The sequence below is a fragment of the Leucoraja erinacea genome, chromosome 25, assembly GCF_028641065.1.
Source record: "Leucoraja erinacea ecotype New England chromosome 25, Leri_hhj_1, whole genome shotgun sequence".
Lineage (NCBI taxonomy): Eukaryota > Metazoa > Chordata > Chondrichthyes > Rajiformes > Rajidae > Leucoraja > Leucoraja erinaceus.
This window is the reverse complement of record NC_073401.1, coordinates 18,512,634-18,530,857: the sequence shown is the minus strand read 5'-3', so window position 1 is coordinate 18,530,857 and position 18,224 is coordinate 18,512,634. Positions and strand designations below refer to the sequence as shown.

The window sequence follows — 18,224 nt, the reverse complement described above, 5'->3', positions numbered from 1 at the left end:
TATTATGTCAAAGCAAGATCTTAAAATTGGCCTATCTTATTTTTTCATTTGTCTAAACTTCAGCTAATAATAAACTGTCTAAATGTTCTCCACTACTGGCTTTTAGTTTCTTGGCATTTTGTTCTTATGCTCCATTGTGAAAATGGAATACATTTAATGAGCTTTACATTTTTTTTCCTATGTATTCTCACAAACTTCTTTCTTCAGTGAACCCACATTTTTATTGCTTTCACAGTATATTTGCAGATTATTTTTACTTTTTAACTTTTACAGTCAACATTTCAATGTTTTCCTCCTATCCCATTTCTCATTACGTAGTTGTTCTGATCAACTGGATTCCCACATGTCCATGCACCTCTCTCTTGTTGACTGTGGTTACTCAGCTTTATAATTGGAGCATTGCCCCTTTTTATACTGATTTTGTTTTGGAGTAATTACATTCACATTTTTACACCCCCCATTATGTTTATGTTTATCCATTATCATTTTTGCACTACTATTTCTCATTTATATCTAGTTCCTTTGAAATGTGACATGTATTTTTGGTTTTTAAGAATCTCTTCATTCTTTCAAACCTAATAACAAATTCAATCACATTACATTCACATGTTGGAACATAACAATTGTGCTGATCTTCTAGATCAAATGTATCTGATTAACAGTGAATCAACAATTATAGAAAATAAATTACTAATTGCAGTGATGACTTAATTTTCCAGCAAGGCTGGAAATTTTTGCATATATGATTTGGGGTCATGCCATACATTATAAGACAAGTTTTGAGATTACTTTGAAGATATGCAAATAGTAAACTAATTTGAAACAATATATTTGATAATCATTTTGCGAGTTAGAAAACCTTAATGATATGTTTTGGTTTTCAGACTAATCAGTTTTCCTCTCATGTGATGTCCCAGTAGACACAGAATCGGGAGAACAGTACGACATTCTTACAACTGTTGTCCAATTTAACCAGATTACTTTTCTCCTGCGCACCCTTTCAGTTTGTTAGAGTTTTCTGTTGTGCTGGTTTTACCATGATGGCCTGCTTACTTGTGATTTGGGTAGACCAGGCCACTATTGACAACTTTCTTCACCACATCCATAACAGCAACACAGTTATAGCACCAGGCCAGGGTTCAGCATCGTTATTACCACAAGGTCTAAGTTTTGACTTAAAGTAGAACACAGATGCTGTCCATCTAAAATCCCTCTTTTTATGTGTTTGTTAATGTGGGGCTTCGTATAATTAGTTAAGTAGCATTTAAGGCGATTTCTCCCATACCCAGAATGTCTTCCCCTTGGATAGTAAATAGTAATAGGATACTTTAATTTAGCAATCCGCTGCAAAACCCAATGTCAAAATTAAGTAAATACTTTGACGTTCATTTCTGAATTTAACTCTTCTTTTCTGTTTTATTAATCTAGCAAAGCCTGCTGACAATGGAGCAGATAGTTTCAGTGGAAGAGACTCAGATTAAAGATAAAAAATGTATCCTGCTGCGGTTTAAGGGAGGAAAGCAATTTGTATTGCAGTGTGAGGTAAGTGCTTCTGTGGGTCAGCGAGGTCTCGAGATGAGTGGTGTGTCTCACCATTTTAACAATAGTAAACATAGAAAAGCTTTGCTGCTGTACTGTGACTTCCAGGAGTGGGCTTGATTCAGTATATTACATAAAGAAATTGATTAGAGAGTTTTTGAAACTATTTGAGTTGGAGAAAGTTAATCATTGTATATTGTTCAGTGCAATAATTGATTGAAAATCTAAACAAGAACAGCTTACATGTGGAATAAACTGATCGTTTACTTTACGGCACTAGATGTGAACCCAGTTCAGACTAATGAGATGAAAGTTTGATGAAGACATGAGCTGATTAGTTGATCTCTATTCAGTTCTAAGAACTCTTTGCCATCTTGATTCAGAGACGCTGCACGGATGGGTGATGCACAAAATATGTTCCCTCTCATTATTGTTGAGAAGGAAATTTACTCTCCATATATATGAAATAACTTTATTTCATGGAGAACGGAATTAGAATATGTTAAAATGCTTCTTTGCTTGACCAAAGCATAATGCTTGTGTTTCAGGCACCTGATACAATATTTACTATGCATTTTTGTAGTGGATTACTACAGTTAAAATATCCCTGGTCCTCCTGAAGAAAATGTTGCTCAGGGTGGCTAGTCCCTGCAGGTTTCTAGAAATGTTCATTAACAATGTTTATCTGCAAACTTCATCTGAGGACAGGACAAAGCCGGGCTAAATACCTCTCATAATTAAATATCTTGCCACAAATTTAGGAAGATTGATTAGTGTAGTGTTAGTGATTGTTGTAATTTTCTATGTCTTGTGAATGGAGGGATATGGATCACATACAGGCAGACAAGATTAGTTTAATTTTGCATAATTATCGTCATGGACATTGTGGGCTTAAGGGCCTGTTCCTGTGTTGGACTATATTCTATGTTCAACAAATATCACCGGGAGGAAGACAGTGGAGAAAGTTAGGAAATGTAACTAAAGATTTAAACTGATGTCCTTGCACTTCCTTTTTGTTGTTTTTCCAGAGTGATCCAGAGTTTATCCAATGGAAGAAAGAATTAACGGAAGCTTTCAATGAAGCTCAGAGGGTGCTGCGGAGAGCCCCTAAGGTGCTGAACAAGTCACGTTCAGCAGTGGTAGAGCTGACCAAACCCCCTCTCAGCCACAGGAACAGCAACGGGCTTTAGTAGAGAGCACTTGTGTGTGAGTGGGGGAAGAGAAACAAGAGACCAGAGGATGGTTTTGTGCAACTACTTCTATATCACCTCGTACGTGGTTCAGCGTGTTGTTATTAGTTAATTATATGATCCCACAAAACAGGGTATATATATATGTATAGATATGTATATCTATATCTATATATATGCATACGTGTATGTATATATGAATGTAAGACTTTCAGAGCAGTTTGGCTGTTTATTTTCTATTGGAAGTATTGATGAACGAGTGTAGCACCTGTTAAATGCAACCACAGTGATCGCCGTGGTTAATGAGCCAACTCCACAGGAAAGGACTGGAGGATGTTGCCAAATAATTTTGGAGAATTTATTTTGTCATGCGTCATTGCGCCCTGGTGGTGTTCTTTGCTTCATATCGGAGGGTCGAAGGAACTTTCACGTACAAAGCAAGTGGCTGACTGGACCCGTGTTTCAGTCACTGATTCACTCAACATTATTTTGCTCCTGGACTCCAACATATCCCAAAAGACATGGACACATATCGGTGGCTCATCCGTCGACATGGTTTTCCTGCTATCAAAATGTCAATTGGTGATATCTTCTGTCACCGTTGCACTATGTGCCAATCATCATCTGTCCTGGGTTTATCTCAGTGTTTCAGACTCAGTGTCTTGCCACATATCTCTACCAGCTACTTCTTTTCATATGTACCCAATATTGGGTGATTGTAGACATGTTGGAAGATGGATTGTTTTATCTCCATGGTAACCAGGTGCCAATTCATTTCTTGGTTTCTGGAGCAGTTACATTTGATCCTTGTTACACAGACTGTGAAAAACAATGGTGCGTTGGTGCTTAATTCCCTCCACCCTGTCTCATATCCCTGCTGATTGCAATGTTTCTATGAAAGACGAGAAAATGATTGCGACCATACTGGATTACCAGGGTTTCCAATGTGTTAATATCGCTATCTCTCAGCAGTTGTTAAGTTTTCATGGCTACTTGGATGTTGCTTTGTGGCCTGTTTTATTGATAGGATTTCACTGGTTGCTAGATATCAATACTGTCACATTTCATTGTCAAGTTTCCATGGATAACGAATTACAGTATATGGCTCAGTGTGTTTTGCGAAGTGTCTATGGTTACAAGATATATAACTATAGTTACTGATTCATGACTCATTGTGCTTCTGTGATGTCAGGTTCCAGCCATAGACTATTCTGCTATTGTTGGCAATTTTCTGTTACTATACTTAATTGGATGCTGATGAACAGATCTAGTTTGTTCCTGGTTTCCCTGAACTTCGATATTGGTCCAGAATTACTGGACTCCATCCGTCATTAATTACTTGTGATAGTCTGAAGGATTTTGAAACCATTGCGTTGATGGGACATTGCCCCAACCTCCAACCTGAATCCTTTACTTCAGTGCAATAAAAATATTTAGGAATTCCTGAATTCTACAGTACTTCTGATCCACATAGCACATGATTTGTTTTGTAAAGTCTTTGCCCCATTCCCACCATGAAGTGCAAAGTGCCAATGGACTTTACAAATTAAGGAAAATTTAAAAGTGATTTAAGAGAAAGTAAAATATTTATCATAGGTATTTCTGTGCAAGTGTACATAATGTTAAAAAACTAATATACCAAGAATTTGTGATAACAATGAGAAAATCAGAAAATGGTGATTACATAGCATGAGTTGCTTTATCAACATGTCTTCGATGAACAGTGACAATGTATTATTGCATCTTAATAATTGATCAGTTGCAACAAGGGTCAGCTATTAATCCGAATTTAGGGAGCAACATCAACGCTGAATTTTTATTATTTTATGTTGTATTTTGATTTAGTTACAGTACCACTAAAATGTTTAAACCTCATATTTTGGCTGTAAAAAATACAAAAGTGATGAGTATAGTATTTTCTGGTTATATTTTTGTTTAGGACTACTACATTTAATGTGTACTGAAAAATAATAATAACAAGGACGGATTTGGCTCAAAATGTACCACAGCTATTGCCATAGCCTATTGCTGTAATAGAAGGAGAAACAAAATCGTTTGAAAGTGTCAGGACTGAGGTCATAACAATGAGTTCAGTTCCATTTGGAATTACGTCATTGGCTTCTCTTGGATTTGTCAGAAGGGCTGTGTTATATTTGGATGCATTGTTGAACCTAAATATGGTTTAGGTTGCCTGATATGAGTTAAGCTAATTGTTCGATTGATTCTGAGACCGATAACATGAAAGGAAGTTCTGGAAATATTTTCCGCCCTTCAGAAACGTAATGCCCCATTTAATGGGTTGTTTCTCTTCCTACTATCCTGTTTCCTCTTTTCTACACCCTGCTATATCCCTTGAAAGGAAATTTAAACATGCTTGCTCCATTTCACAGTGCCTCTGGAAATGTTCGTACCCAATTATTCAGACAGGTAATTAATTAATTTTCTCAGTATGAAAATACCTTAAGACTTTTTATGTAATATCATGTTTGAACCTCATAAAGAAGATATTGGTGCAAATAATTTGTTTCTTAAAGAGAGATACACACTGGGTCTCCTTACGAGAAAGTACAGTACTATATGTAAATACAAAATTATGTTCGCTGATTCAAGCAATTATTGTTCCCGCATTTTATTTTGTTGCAGAAGCTATAAATAATAATGCACTTAGTTTTATTTTAGCTTCAAAAATTATTTATGTATTCTGGATATTGACCGTTATCAGAGGATGTGGGATTGATGCAGGAAAGTGATGTTGAATTAAAGAAAGATCAAACATGTGGAGTGTGTGAAAATGTCCAATCTTCCCTGTCTATCCACCTTCCTCTGGGCGCTACCCAAGGAATGCGTAGCAAACGTCAAAAATATATCCCACTGCTTTTCACATTGCACAGCATGGGTCCTCGAGCGCATAAACCGAGCTCACTAAATTAGTTAGCAATGTATAGCAACCATCTATAATCTTTGATGCAGAGAGCTGATTGTGACTCGTTAACATCATGACTCCTGGTTGATTCAATGATACCTCATTGAAATTTATTTGAAAGGAAACCCTTCTCTGCATTGCCTCCAGTGCAAATGCATTCCTGCATCAATATAGAGATCATGCTGTACACAGTGCCACTGGTGTGGTCTCACAAGTGCCCTATAAAATAGTATCTATACTTCCTTACTTTTGTACCCATATGATGTGCAGTAAGCAATTGAAATTCTATTAATTCTATTTATGTCCTGTATCCACACACTTTTTGTTTCTGTCACATAACCATTGTACTGTGACATTTTGTAGTCGCCATTTTAAAAAAAGGTATTGATTTTTAATTTTTTCCTTCCAAAGTGGGTAACTTAACATTTTCCCACTTAAAACTCCATCTGCTGAATTGTTGCCTCATCACAACCTATCGAGATCCCTACGTGGGATCTTCACAATGTGGATTAACTCATCAATCTTTGTATCATCGCCAAATTTAGCTGATTTCTGTTCAGATTTGTAGTTTTTTTGTGTTATCACAATCAGTCATAGAGTCATACAGCACGGGAAAGTCCATTCAGCACAACTCATCCATGCCGACCAAGTGCACATCAATGCTGGTCATATTTGGCCATCTTTGGCCCATATTTCTCTAACCCTTTCCTATTCAAATATCTTTTTTTGATCCAAATATCTTTAAAATGTTGTATTGGACCTGGCTCAACCATTTTCTTGGTATTTTGTTCTATTTGTGTACCACACTCTGTAAAGTTGCCCTTCACGTCCCTTTTAAATCTTACCACTCTTAACTTAAATCTACGTTCTCTAGTTTTTGATTCTCCCCTCCTTCGGAAAATAACTTTGTGCATTCACCTTAACTATGCCCTTCATGATTTTGTACGCCTCTATAAGGTTACCCTTGGTCTCCTATGCTCCAACGAATAAAGACATAGCCTGCTCAATCTCTCTCTGTCACTCAGGCAGGGTAACTAAAACTGAACACAACACTGAACAAGTGTGGCCTTGCCAGTGTTGTCCAACATAACATCCCAACTCCCATACTCAATCCCTTAGATAATGAAGGCCAGCATACCAAACGTCCTCTTCACAATGATGCCTACTTGTCACACCACTTTCAGAGAATTGTATTTGCACTCCTGGATTCCTCTGCTCTATTATACAGCCTTCCCATTCACTATGAAAGTTCTACCCTGATTAGTCTTCCCAAAATGCGAGACCGCGTATTTATATGAATTGAACGGGTTTTGCCATTCCTCAACCACTTGCCCGGTAAATCTAGATCCCGCTGTAAATTTTGAGCACTATCTACGATATCACGTATTTTACTGTCATCTGCAAACTTGCTAATCATGCCTTGTGTGCTCTTATCCAAATTATTTATACAAAATGATGAACAACAGTGGACCCAGCACAGGTAGCTTAGGTGAAGTGTAGAGATGCAACTGCTGGAGTTGATGAAGGATATGGCTGCAGAATCCTCCAATTTCTCAGGCAATTAATTTTTGAGTCGCATTTGCTCCAAGAGATGTACTGTAATCATTTATGATGAAGGAGACCACCATATCTCCTTCACATTCTAACTTCAATTCAATTCTAACTTTGAGCCAGCAAAGGAGCAGGATGAGATGCCCGTCTGCCTTAGAAACCCCAAAGTAGGAGATTCCCCCCCATTGAGTACCAAAGAATCTATACCCTCCATTTTCTAGAAAGAAAGCCACATTATCTTCACAACCAATTGTTTTATCATACGCACTCTCCTCTGGTGATCTATTTGGTAGTGTATGGCAAGATACTGAAGTCATGAAGCTCAGAGTACCAGCAGCCTAGACCATGCTGTGCTTGCAGTCACTCTACTGCTGGGAAAGCCATAAGTTTAAATAAGTTTAAAACCATGGCTTAGGGTGAAGAATAACAAATAAAGAGAAAATTGCAAATGCTGGAAATTCGAAGCAGAAACAGAAAATGCTGAACAGAATTACTGAACAGTTTAGCCAGTGCATGCAAAGGGAGTTAGTTATATTGTTACCATCTATAGATATATCTTTACCATCAGTCCCAGGATGGTATTAATGCTAGAGAAAACTGGATGGAATATGTAGTGAATGATAGCTAATGTTTGGATTGCACCAATTATAAATGTATTAAGACAATTATGTCAGGTAAAATTTGTATTGATTTATGATTAGTCTTGAGGTTCTGACATGCTAAAATCCCACCAGCCACCATGCAGATCGTTCCAATTTCTCTACATCCTGAGGATGACACTCAGTTTCGAACAATCATTCAAGTTTCAAACCTACTCACACTTATTTCCATTCAGTGATAAAGTATGTATGAATCTGAATAAATTAAGAGTTTGCGATAATTGAATCTAAATACTTCATGTACATCAAAGTTTAGCTGTTCCATGTGTTCATTTCATTTGGTTGTTCTTGCATCCTCACAGTGATGTATACCCTCAACTAGTGACATTCCTATTGCTGATGAGGTAAATCCAGTGGAATTATTTCATAAACATGCAAGGCACTGTGGGATTTAGTTGGAGGAAAAAAATAAGCTAATTTAACTAAATGATCCCTCCTGCAACGTGTACAAACTCTGTACCAAGTTTTGTTCTTTAAAAATGCCAAAAGCTAGTCTGGAATAATTCTCATTCATTGGCACAACACATGTAAACTAACTCCAAACAAGTGAGCCATGTGATTTACACCTCTGAATAAGTGTGATCCCATCTCTATGAAATACTCCTAACCAAAGATCTTAGAGCTTCGCTCTAAGATCTTTGCTCCTAACACTCCCTGCTTCTGCCGTGCACACCCATCTCTTCACCCTGGAGGCAGACAGTACGCCGGTGTCACTAATGGGGTGATAATGCTGAGAAGTTAAACTAAGCACCAAATCCAGGGGTGAGGGCAGATTCTTTAGTGAAAATTACATTTTCATTGTGTTCTTTGTGAAGTTCAAATTGTCGGGCAGTAGCAATGAATCAATGCTTTATGGCTTCAGCTTGTGGTAAATTTTGTGCCTTTGGAGTCTTTGCACAATGAATAAATTGATTCATTCAAAATTTTGTAATTATCATTAGTTCTGCAAGATTTATTTCAACTTTAAAATCGTATTTTTGCACCAGTTTTCAGGGAAGTGAAAGAAGCTGCTTTGCATTAATGATGCTGTCTAAATCGGGTTAATTCCTGTACCTTTTACTGCTGAAGAAATGCTTTAAGGATGTACTAGGAGTTGCAGCATTTCTAGTGGTGGCCCCCGTGGTTTAAAAGTCAGGTGTTTCATCCCTATTGCTGAACCCAAGGTTCAAACATGAAGCTCCATGAAGCAAGGATGAAGCTGGGGGTGGTGGTTGGGAAGAGGGACTATTTCAGGCAGGGACGATAATCAGCCATCATGCTTGACCTGGTTTCATCATGAATCTTATATTATTTAAGAAATGTGTTTTGCATAATTTACGAGCATGCCGAAGCTCGATCCTGGCGATCTGGCTCTGCTCCTCTTTATGCCCATGACAATCATCAACCTGCAGCACACTGGAGTCCCTCAGAAAGGGGCTCCGTTGGGCTCAGGGATGTGCACACTCTATTGTTTATCATGGAAACTTTTAATTCGAATGCAGATACATTTCCACATAAAAAGTGGCTGGTTGTAATCAAGATTGTTTAATTTAAGACAAATGAGAGGAAGATAACTTGATAATGTTTTACTTGGGGCATAATTAAAAGTAAGTAAGTAAAAGCTGATGAAGCTTGCACAGTCTCAAGATTGTTCATCACCTAACCCTTTACTGTTTTTTTTTTTTGGGTCAATTGTATTGAAAAAAGGTGCAGAGCACCAGGGCTGGAGTGATCCAGGGATAGGCTTGTCTCCAGGTGTGTTCAGTTGGACACGTGCGTCACAGTGTACGCTGGTACAAGCCCACATTAGCCCCCACGAAGATATGCTGCATCTTCAACTTCTATACTGTGCTTGAATTTACAAAAAAAAAGGAAAAAAAAGTTTTTTAAGCTTTTGTCTATTGACTGAATCTTGTTGTTATTATATCAGATGATGTATATAGTCTGGGGGAAAAAAAGAAGCATCTTATTTGCAGAATGTCTGACCTCCTCCCTCCCTTTCTTCCCCATTCATTGACCCTCTGATCTTCAATCTGCATTTTTTCAAACAGTGTCTACCCTGTTGTGTAATGGATTCAGCTGTAATTTTTTTGGTGGCATGAACGTGGATGAACTATCTTCAGTGTAAAATTCAGAATCGGTGGGGGAGAAGGGATAAGAAAGACATGTTATGTTATTTATTTGTGAAACTGTCTGTTTGACATCATTGTGACATTCTGACATTCCAAACTGAACTCTTGTCTGAATTATTACGGTGCATGTGGTCGTATTTTATTGCTTATATGATTCTTTGAATCTCCTTCTTGTGTTTTATTATGAATTGAAGTGTGAAGATTCAAACATTCTCTCCTCTGGTGGATCACTTAGTAATGCCAGCATGTAACTGAGTCATCCCGAGGAACAGGAGAAGACATTTAAGGCCCTCAACGTTATGTGTTCTGTCATTCAGTGAGACCTGAATTAATCCAACAATTTTGGGTCTGAATGCCATTAGCCAGCAAAATGTAACATTGTTTAACATCTGATGCTCTCTTTAAGGGTTCTACACTACCATCACCCTTTCCATTAAGTGGCATTCCCTGTCTTCTTCTGAATGGAAAATAATGTTCAATTTCCTGCCTCGGGGAAAATGATTTGATCAAAGCCATTTTGGCAGCTGAGTCTTTGAGTGGCTTGTGAAAAAAAATTAAACATTAACCCATTTAAGTGCTTTCCAATGAATGCCCTCTGAAAAGTAGATATGTGGGTATTATAATGAATTGGTTCTGAGTGTGTTTCCTCCTGTTCCGGATATAAGAGTGGCCACTTATCTAACATAGTTGTGGGTTATTAACCGCTAATAGAAGTGTACCCCAGGATTTTTTTCAAGGGGAGAGGAGAGAAAAGTGGAAGAAAGGATTTTGTATACTTCCGATGTGAAACGTGGCATTTATCATAACGATGCCTGAATCTTCCTATCTGTCTAGACCAGGTTGGTTTTATAAAGGTAGTACTGACGAGATATTAATTTATAAAGCACCTTATCACATCAAAATATCTCAAAGCACTTTACCAAATTGATTACTGTTGGAGCATAATGACTCATTGGAATACCATTGTGGTTTTGTGTACTGAGAAGAATATTCAGTTTGCATAAGCAAGGGTGAAAAAACAATATTAAAGTGTTAGTCTGCCTGCAATTCTTCAACTTGGTCCATGCCTCTCTTATGCCACTTACTAATTTAGGCAGCAACAGTCCTGCCTAAAATGATAACCAGGTCTCATTTGAACAAAGGTAAGCTTGTCTAATTGGTTGAGTGAACACTGCTCTCCCTCAGTTAAATGCAAGTGTTATTACATGTGAACTCCTGCCACAAACTAAGTGCTGGAAACTGTGCTAAAACCGTTAGCCCACTTGTTGGTTGAAACTCATTCAAGATTTTTCGTTTGAGAATTTACACACTGCACCATTCATCACACAACTTGTTTGTTTCATTTTTCAACAGAATAGTCTGGACATCCGTTTTCACTGACCATATTAGCACAAATGCCACATCTTAGTTTCCATTTTGCTGCATACTTCAATGAATCATTTCATATTTTTTACCACTAATGTAATAGTTCTTGCAAAGAGAGGGGAGATGCTTATTGTTAGCAGGATTTTTATTTCCAATTAAAAATAAGTACAAAAGCTAGTGAATGCAATGGTCATAGTTTACTCTGAACATATCAGTGTGTGCTCTATATAGGGGCCCATCACACCACAATACAAGGCTGGACTTGTACTTGATTAACATGGTAATTTCTGTATGTTATAACCCTTAACTTTGGGATTGATAAGTGCAGGTCAGTAGATTCATAATAAATTAAAACAGAAAGCTTCACCATCAATGTATACACATTTTAATTGCTTAACAGTATTTCTCAGATCTTGCTGTTTGATAAGGAAACTTAATCTGCCAACGACAGAAAAGTTCAGACCAATAACTAATTTTGTAGTTTATGCTAATCAGATACAGCCCTTCCCAATTGTACAAACATGGCCAATTCATGTACCTCTCAAATCAGTGAACCCACAACCTCAGAAGCTGGCACCATTAACGCTTATCAAAGGTTACAGGTCAGACTCAAGAGTAGGTGCTGAAGGAGCTACAAACATTTCACAACAGGAGAGTATCTGGCTCATCGTTGCTGCATAGATGTTACATCTCCATATCAGCTGATTTCACGTTAACAACCATGTGAAGCATTATTGTTGTGTGCACTCAATCACTCATCTGGATGGTAAGTATCATTGAAACCTCCACTTGAGTACAACAGTCTACTTTGACAGTCCAAGGAAGGCACTGCTTTTTCAGATGAGTCATTAACTGGTTGTCTAAATAAAACGTGGTTTTAACCAATTTCAGTCAAATGGCTATCTGTCCATTTTCATTTTTTTGTTTGTGAGAGCATTTTCCTTTGGAATTGGCTGCAGCACTTCCTACTTTGCAACAAAGCACTTCAAAAAGCACATCATTGGTTGTAAAGAGTTTTGGGGCATCCTGAGTAGTCCTCTCGCATGTTTGGCCTTGGATGAAAATGTTTATGGTAAAATTCCTAGTGGACAGTTTTACCTGGAGTTAGGAACATGCGCAGGGCAGGAACGAGCAATTGTGCCGACAATGATCTGTCGCTGCAACCTACCAGCAAGACTAACAGGTGCAAGAGCTGGAAGCAAATCCTTTTCCCTGTCCGTCCTGCTCCCAGTGGAGTAAATGTGCCTTTTTAATAATTTTAATTCCGTTTTATTTCTCATATATAGGTTAACACAGGGTCAACGGTACAATGAAATGTGTTTGACACATGCCTTCTGTGACCAGTTATCTTACGTCTCTTGTAGCCCTAAGTGGAATTCTCGGGAGCCTGAACAATCACTGAATCACTCCCTTGAAGTAACAAGATGGCGCAGAGATGAGGTGGGATAGTGAAAAAATTAGCAGGAGCCCCTGAAATGTAAAAGGAGAGTAGAAATGGAGTAGAGTCTCTTGATATCACTCAATAAGACATCCTTCAGAGATGAACTTTGGGGCCAGAACATTTTAAAATACCTGCACACAGCATCACTCATCAAACAATTTTAAGAGGTTCTGTAACTCTGATGTTTGATTCATAGAAACATAGAAAATAGGCGCAGGAGTAGGCCATTCGGCCCTTCGAGCCTGCACCGCCATTCAATATGATCATGGCTGATCATCCAACTCAGTATCCAGTACCTGCCTTCTCTCCATACCCCCTGATCCCTTTAGCCACAAAGGCCACATCTAACTCCCCCTTAAATATAGCCAATGAACTGGCCTCAACTACCTTCTGTGGCAGAGAATTCCACAGATTCACCACTCTCTGTGTGAAAAATGTTTTTCTCATCTCGGTCCTAAAATATTTCCCCCTTATCCTTAAACTGTGACCCCTTGTTCTGGACTTCCCCAACATCGAGAACAATCTTCCTGCATCTAGCCTGTCCAACCTCTTAAGAATTTTGTAAGTTTCTATAAGATCCCCCCTCAATCTTCTAAATTCTAGCGAGTACAAACTGATTCATTCAGGCTTTGGGTTTCTCAACTTCACTTGGAGTTGATTGAGAATTGTTATGTGGAGGGTGCATGTCCAATTAACTTTCCATTCTATTTCTTCATTTCCAATAATGGGAAATTAGAGTGGGTAATTCAGATATCAGGCAAACAAGTCAAGTCAAGTGTCCCATATAGGACAATGAAATTCTTGCTTACTGCAACATAACAGAATATAGTAAGCATAAATACAGAACAGTTCAGTGTGTCTATATAGCAGACCATATATATATACACATAAATAAACAGATAAAGTGCAATAGGCTGTTATAGTTCAGAGTTTGTTTGATGGCGAGTTTAATAGCCTGATGGTTGTGGGGAAGAAGCTGTTCATGAACCTGGATGTACCAGATTTCAGGTTCCTGTACCTTCTACCTGATGGCAGCGGAGAGATGAATGTGTGGCCAGGATGGTGTGGGTCCTTGATGATGCTAGCAGCCTTTTTGAGGCAGCAACTGCGATGGATCCCTTCGATGGTGGGGAGGTCAGAGCCGATGATGGACTGGGCAGTGGTCACAACTTTCTGCAATCTTTTCCGCTCCTGTACGCTCGAGTTGCCAAACCAAGCCACGATGCAACCAGTCAGCATGCTCTCTACTGTCCACCTGTAGAGGTTCGAGAGATCCTCTTTGACATAGACTCTCCGTAATCTTTCAGGAAGTAGAGGCGTTGATGTGCTTTCTTTATAATTGCATCAGTGTGCTGGGACTGCAAATGTTGAACAATGGAGCCCAGATTAAATGAAAATAAAGTCACCCATCTTCTGCCAAGAAGTGAGTTTAGGTAATATCCAATGGCCATGGATTCAACATACAAAATTGAGGTATTAGCAATAAATTAAAGATCAGGGAGACTCAAAGTATTACTGATTTGCAAATAAACGTACAACCGTGGAGGGCACAGCTTTTAAATAATGATATAGTCCATTACTATATAAAATGAATTAAATCAGCAATGTTAAAGTGGTTAGCTGACGTTCTGACGTCTCATTGATAAATTTGGATGTGGTGTGATGGAATCTGAAGGAACCAGTGACACCTTATGAGAACCCTTTGCCCTTGTACAAACATGATAAGCAACCTTCATATCCAAGTAATGTGGCCGTCCAAGGCATAGTTTAATATTTTGTTGACTAAACTTATAGGCAGCATTCCTTGGACAAGTGTCAATGTAGACCAGTTCATGAATTACAACCTCTTTACTTAAGATAAGAATTCCAAAACAATCTAAAGGCCAATAGGAGAAGGATCCATCTGGTTTGCATCTTGTTTGAGAATGATTGATATTAACAATTATGAATGATTTGTTACTTTATACCAAGAAGATAGCTTCAGGCCAAATCTGGTTTCAAAACTAAATTAAACAAAAATAGAATCAAGGATTGAAAAATAATAAATCATTTATTGCAAAGCAATACATCAGGAAAGTTGCCTGTCAATACTCCACATTGTTACCCCATTCTCAAAGAGTACAGCTGCATATACTGCTTCACTGTGAAATGGGGAAATTGCAATTATTCGGTTTCCTCGTAGTTTGAAAGATTGCAGATAGTAATTTTTCATTGAATTGTGTGTTTCCTTATCATTTTTTCAATGCCTCTCCATGTATCTTCCAATCTGTTCTGTTTCACTCTGGTGTTCGAGATTGCTGTAATCTCTGCAATCACTGCTGTACATGTTCAATATCTGATGTCCATACTTTGAAGGTGCTCCATCTGCACAATTCCTTGAACACCCAATCTTCATGAGAAAGGAAAAAAAACCTTACAGTATTATAGCACTTCACTGATAACTGCAGGACATATTACACTTCACTCGTAAGAAGTAAACAAAGTGTACGCTCTTATAACATTAGAAATGTCACAATTTATACAGGCAGAGTACGTATAACCAACAAAATGAAAGATGGGTAATGCTGCTGGGATAAATATTAGCTGGACAATGAGAGAACTTCCTGCTCATCTTCAATAATGTCTTGAAATATTTTACCGCAATGGAAGAGGCGAGATAGATTGGTGGTTGAAAGTTTAAATTAAAAGACAACATTTCCAACGTTCAGCATTCCCTCAACAACTAAACTGAGGTCAGCCTTGGCTTTATGTTTGAAGTAGCATTGAACAAATACCCTCTGATTCAAAGATGAGAGAAGCACTAACTTAGCCACAGCTAACACTGAATATCACGAGCTCTTCTCAAAGCTCCAGGTAATTTCATTACCTCTCCTAATCTCAATGTTGGTTAATATTGTTGAGCATTCACTTTGGCTACCATCTACTTTTAAAAATTTAATAATTGAAAGATCTACACTCAGCTCTTCAACTATACACTTAACGTCGCTTTCCCATCCTCCTGTTCCCATGCCGCCCCTTCACCAATCTCGTGCTGATTTCCTGCATCAATCAGTTGAATAACTTTGGATTTCCATCTTGACTAAAGGGCCTGTCCCATTTACACGACCTTTACAGGCGATCTGCTGGCACCCGTGATAGGTCGCCGAAATTATAAACATGTTTAAAATTCAGCGGCGACCAGAAAGACGCTACGACTCTTTGGAGACCTCTCACGACCATACAGACGACCCCTGGCAACATGTCACGGGTGATCAACTTTAGTTCACTCTTTCCTTGACAAAAAAACCTGGACATTCACTTTCTTCTCAGTTATCTGACCATCAAATGCACATTCGCAACCATTGTGATTCCATTCCTTGCTACCTCATGTTTAATTTATATTATCCTTTTCTCACGTTCAAGCAGAACATTACAGTACTCAAAGGTTTTATCAATTGCAGAACTCCAAGTAGTTATTTAAATCCACCCACTCACTGACAAAGTTCATAAAAACTGATGAGCTGTCATGCATATGTGAAATCTGTGAAAGCTCGAAGAAGGGTTTCGGCCCGAAACGTTACCTATTTCCTTCGCTCCATAGATGCTGCTGCACCCGCTGAGTTTCTCCAGAATTTTTGTGTACCTGTGAAATTTAACACAGCTTTACTTTTTCAACGGTACACAAAAATGCTGGAGAAACTCAGCAGGTGCAACAGCATCTATGAAGCGAAGGAAATAGGCGACGTTTTGGGCCGAACCCCTTCAGACTGATGAGGGGTGGGGGGGAGAAGGAAGGAAAAAGGGAGGAGGAGGAACCCGAGGGCGGGGGGATGGGAGGAGACAGCTCGAGGGTTAAGGAAGGGGAGGAGACAGCAAGGGCTAGCAAAATTGGGAGAATTCAACATTCATGCCATCAGGATGCAAGCTGCCCAGGCGGAATATGAGGTGCTGTTCCTCCAATTTCCGGTGTTGCTCACTCTGGCAATGGAGGAGACCCAGGACAGAGAGGTCGGATTGGGAATGGGAGGGGGAGTTGAAGTGCTGAGCCACTGGGAGTTCAGGTAGGTTATTGCGGACTGAGCGGAGGTGTTCGGGGAAACGATTGCCCAACTTCCGCTTAGTCTCACAGATGTAAATCAGCTGACATCTGGAGCAGCGGATGCAGTAGATGAGGTTGGAGGAGATACAGGTGAACCTTTGTCGCAGCTGGAACGACTGCTTGGGTCCTTGAATGGAGTCGAGGGGGGAGGTGAAGGGACAGGTGTTGCATTTCTTGCGGTTGCAACGGGGTTACTTTTTCAACACTCTTTTATTCTAGCTCAGCTGGCTTGATATAATACATTGCTGTTATGCATTGTCTTTCCACTGCCTGGTTAGCAGGCAATGAAAGCTTATCACCATACGTCGGTACATGTGACAATAAACTAAACTAAACTTATTTTAAAGCTTACTATTGTTCATCATCACAAAGCTAAAGACACCCGGTTCTGATTTCAAGGGAAGCAATCCATACCAACCCTCATCCACCACCTTCCTAATTGATTGGGTGATGAATCCTAATATGTGTATTCACATTATCGCATTTATCCGAATTGAGCTTTGACTGGGTACCTGGTCTGTCATTATACAATCCACGTAATCGTCCAAAATAACATCACCTTCCTGCTTCATCATAGGATGATAGAAGCTCTTCTTCGTACCTTTCTGATTTACCAGATTAAACTCTCCATGTACTGACTGCTACCTCCAACGCTCCATCCCCAGTTATCTACAAATTTTACACAATTCTTTTGTCAAAATCCTACCCTGCAACAAATTTTATTTACCTAAACTTGACTCCAAATACCTCAACCCAATGATTTCTTAATCCTTGTATTCATATCCCAGTTTCTCCCTGGTTATTTTTCACTCTACCTCGTGTTCAAACTGCTCAACTTTCTGGACCGAATTACTGGGTGTCTTACATATTATTAACAGATGATGTTCAGAAAAATTGGCTTCAGTCCACAGTTCCCCTCATTCTGCCACTCCATGAGTTTGCACAACTATTCCTGCCCAAAGCATTTGCACATCATCTCACTTATAATTTCATCCACTTTCATTAACTGTTTCCCTTTCACTATTTACAGTAATAAAGGATGTATATGAGCAGCAATTTTCCTGAATCTAAGGATGGGTCCCGACCACGACATGGTACCTTTCCATTCCCTCCATGAATGCTGCCTGACCCGTTGAGTTGTTCCAGCAATTTGTTTTGTTACTCAAGGATCAAATTTCTGCAGTCTTGTCGTAATGTACCCCTGTCCACTCTGCAGGAATTCTGAGATGCAGAGGTATCATTTGCGAAGGCAGAGTCCCAATGAATCATCCGGAGATTATAACAAGTTTTAAACATCACTACAATATATCGTTGGGAATGAAGAGAAACAGGAGCACTTGCATTTTGTTTTCTGAAGCCATATTCGC

General features: G+C 38.9%; 1 protein-coding gene across 1 annotated transcript in view; it reads left to right on the top strand.

The window, feature by feature from the left end:
* The window catches only part of grk3 (G protein-coupled receptor kinase 3), a 170,730-nt gene extending 165,224 nt beyond the window's left edge, over positions 1-5,506 (top strand). The window contains exons 20-21 of the mRNA XM_055655888.1: positions 1,429-1,542; positions 2,568-5,506. Coding sequence (XP_055511863.1) covers positions 1,429-1,542; positions 2,568-2,729 — 276 coding nt within the window. The 3' untranslated portion in view covers positions 2,730-5,506. The remainder of the gene's footprint in view (positions 1-1,428; positions 1,543-2,567) is intronic.
* Positions 5,507-18,224: the final 12,718 nt, after the last annotated feature.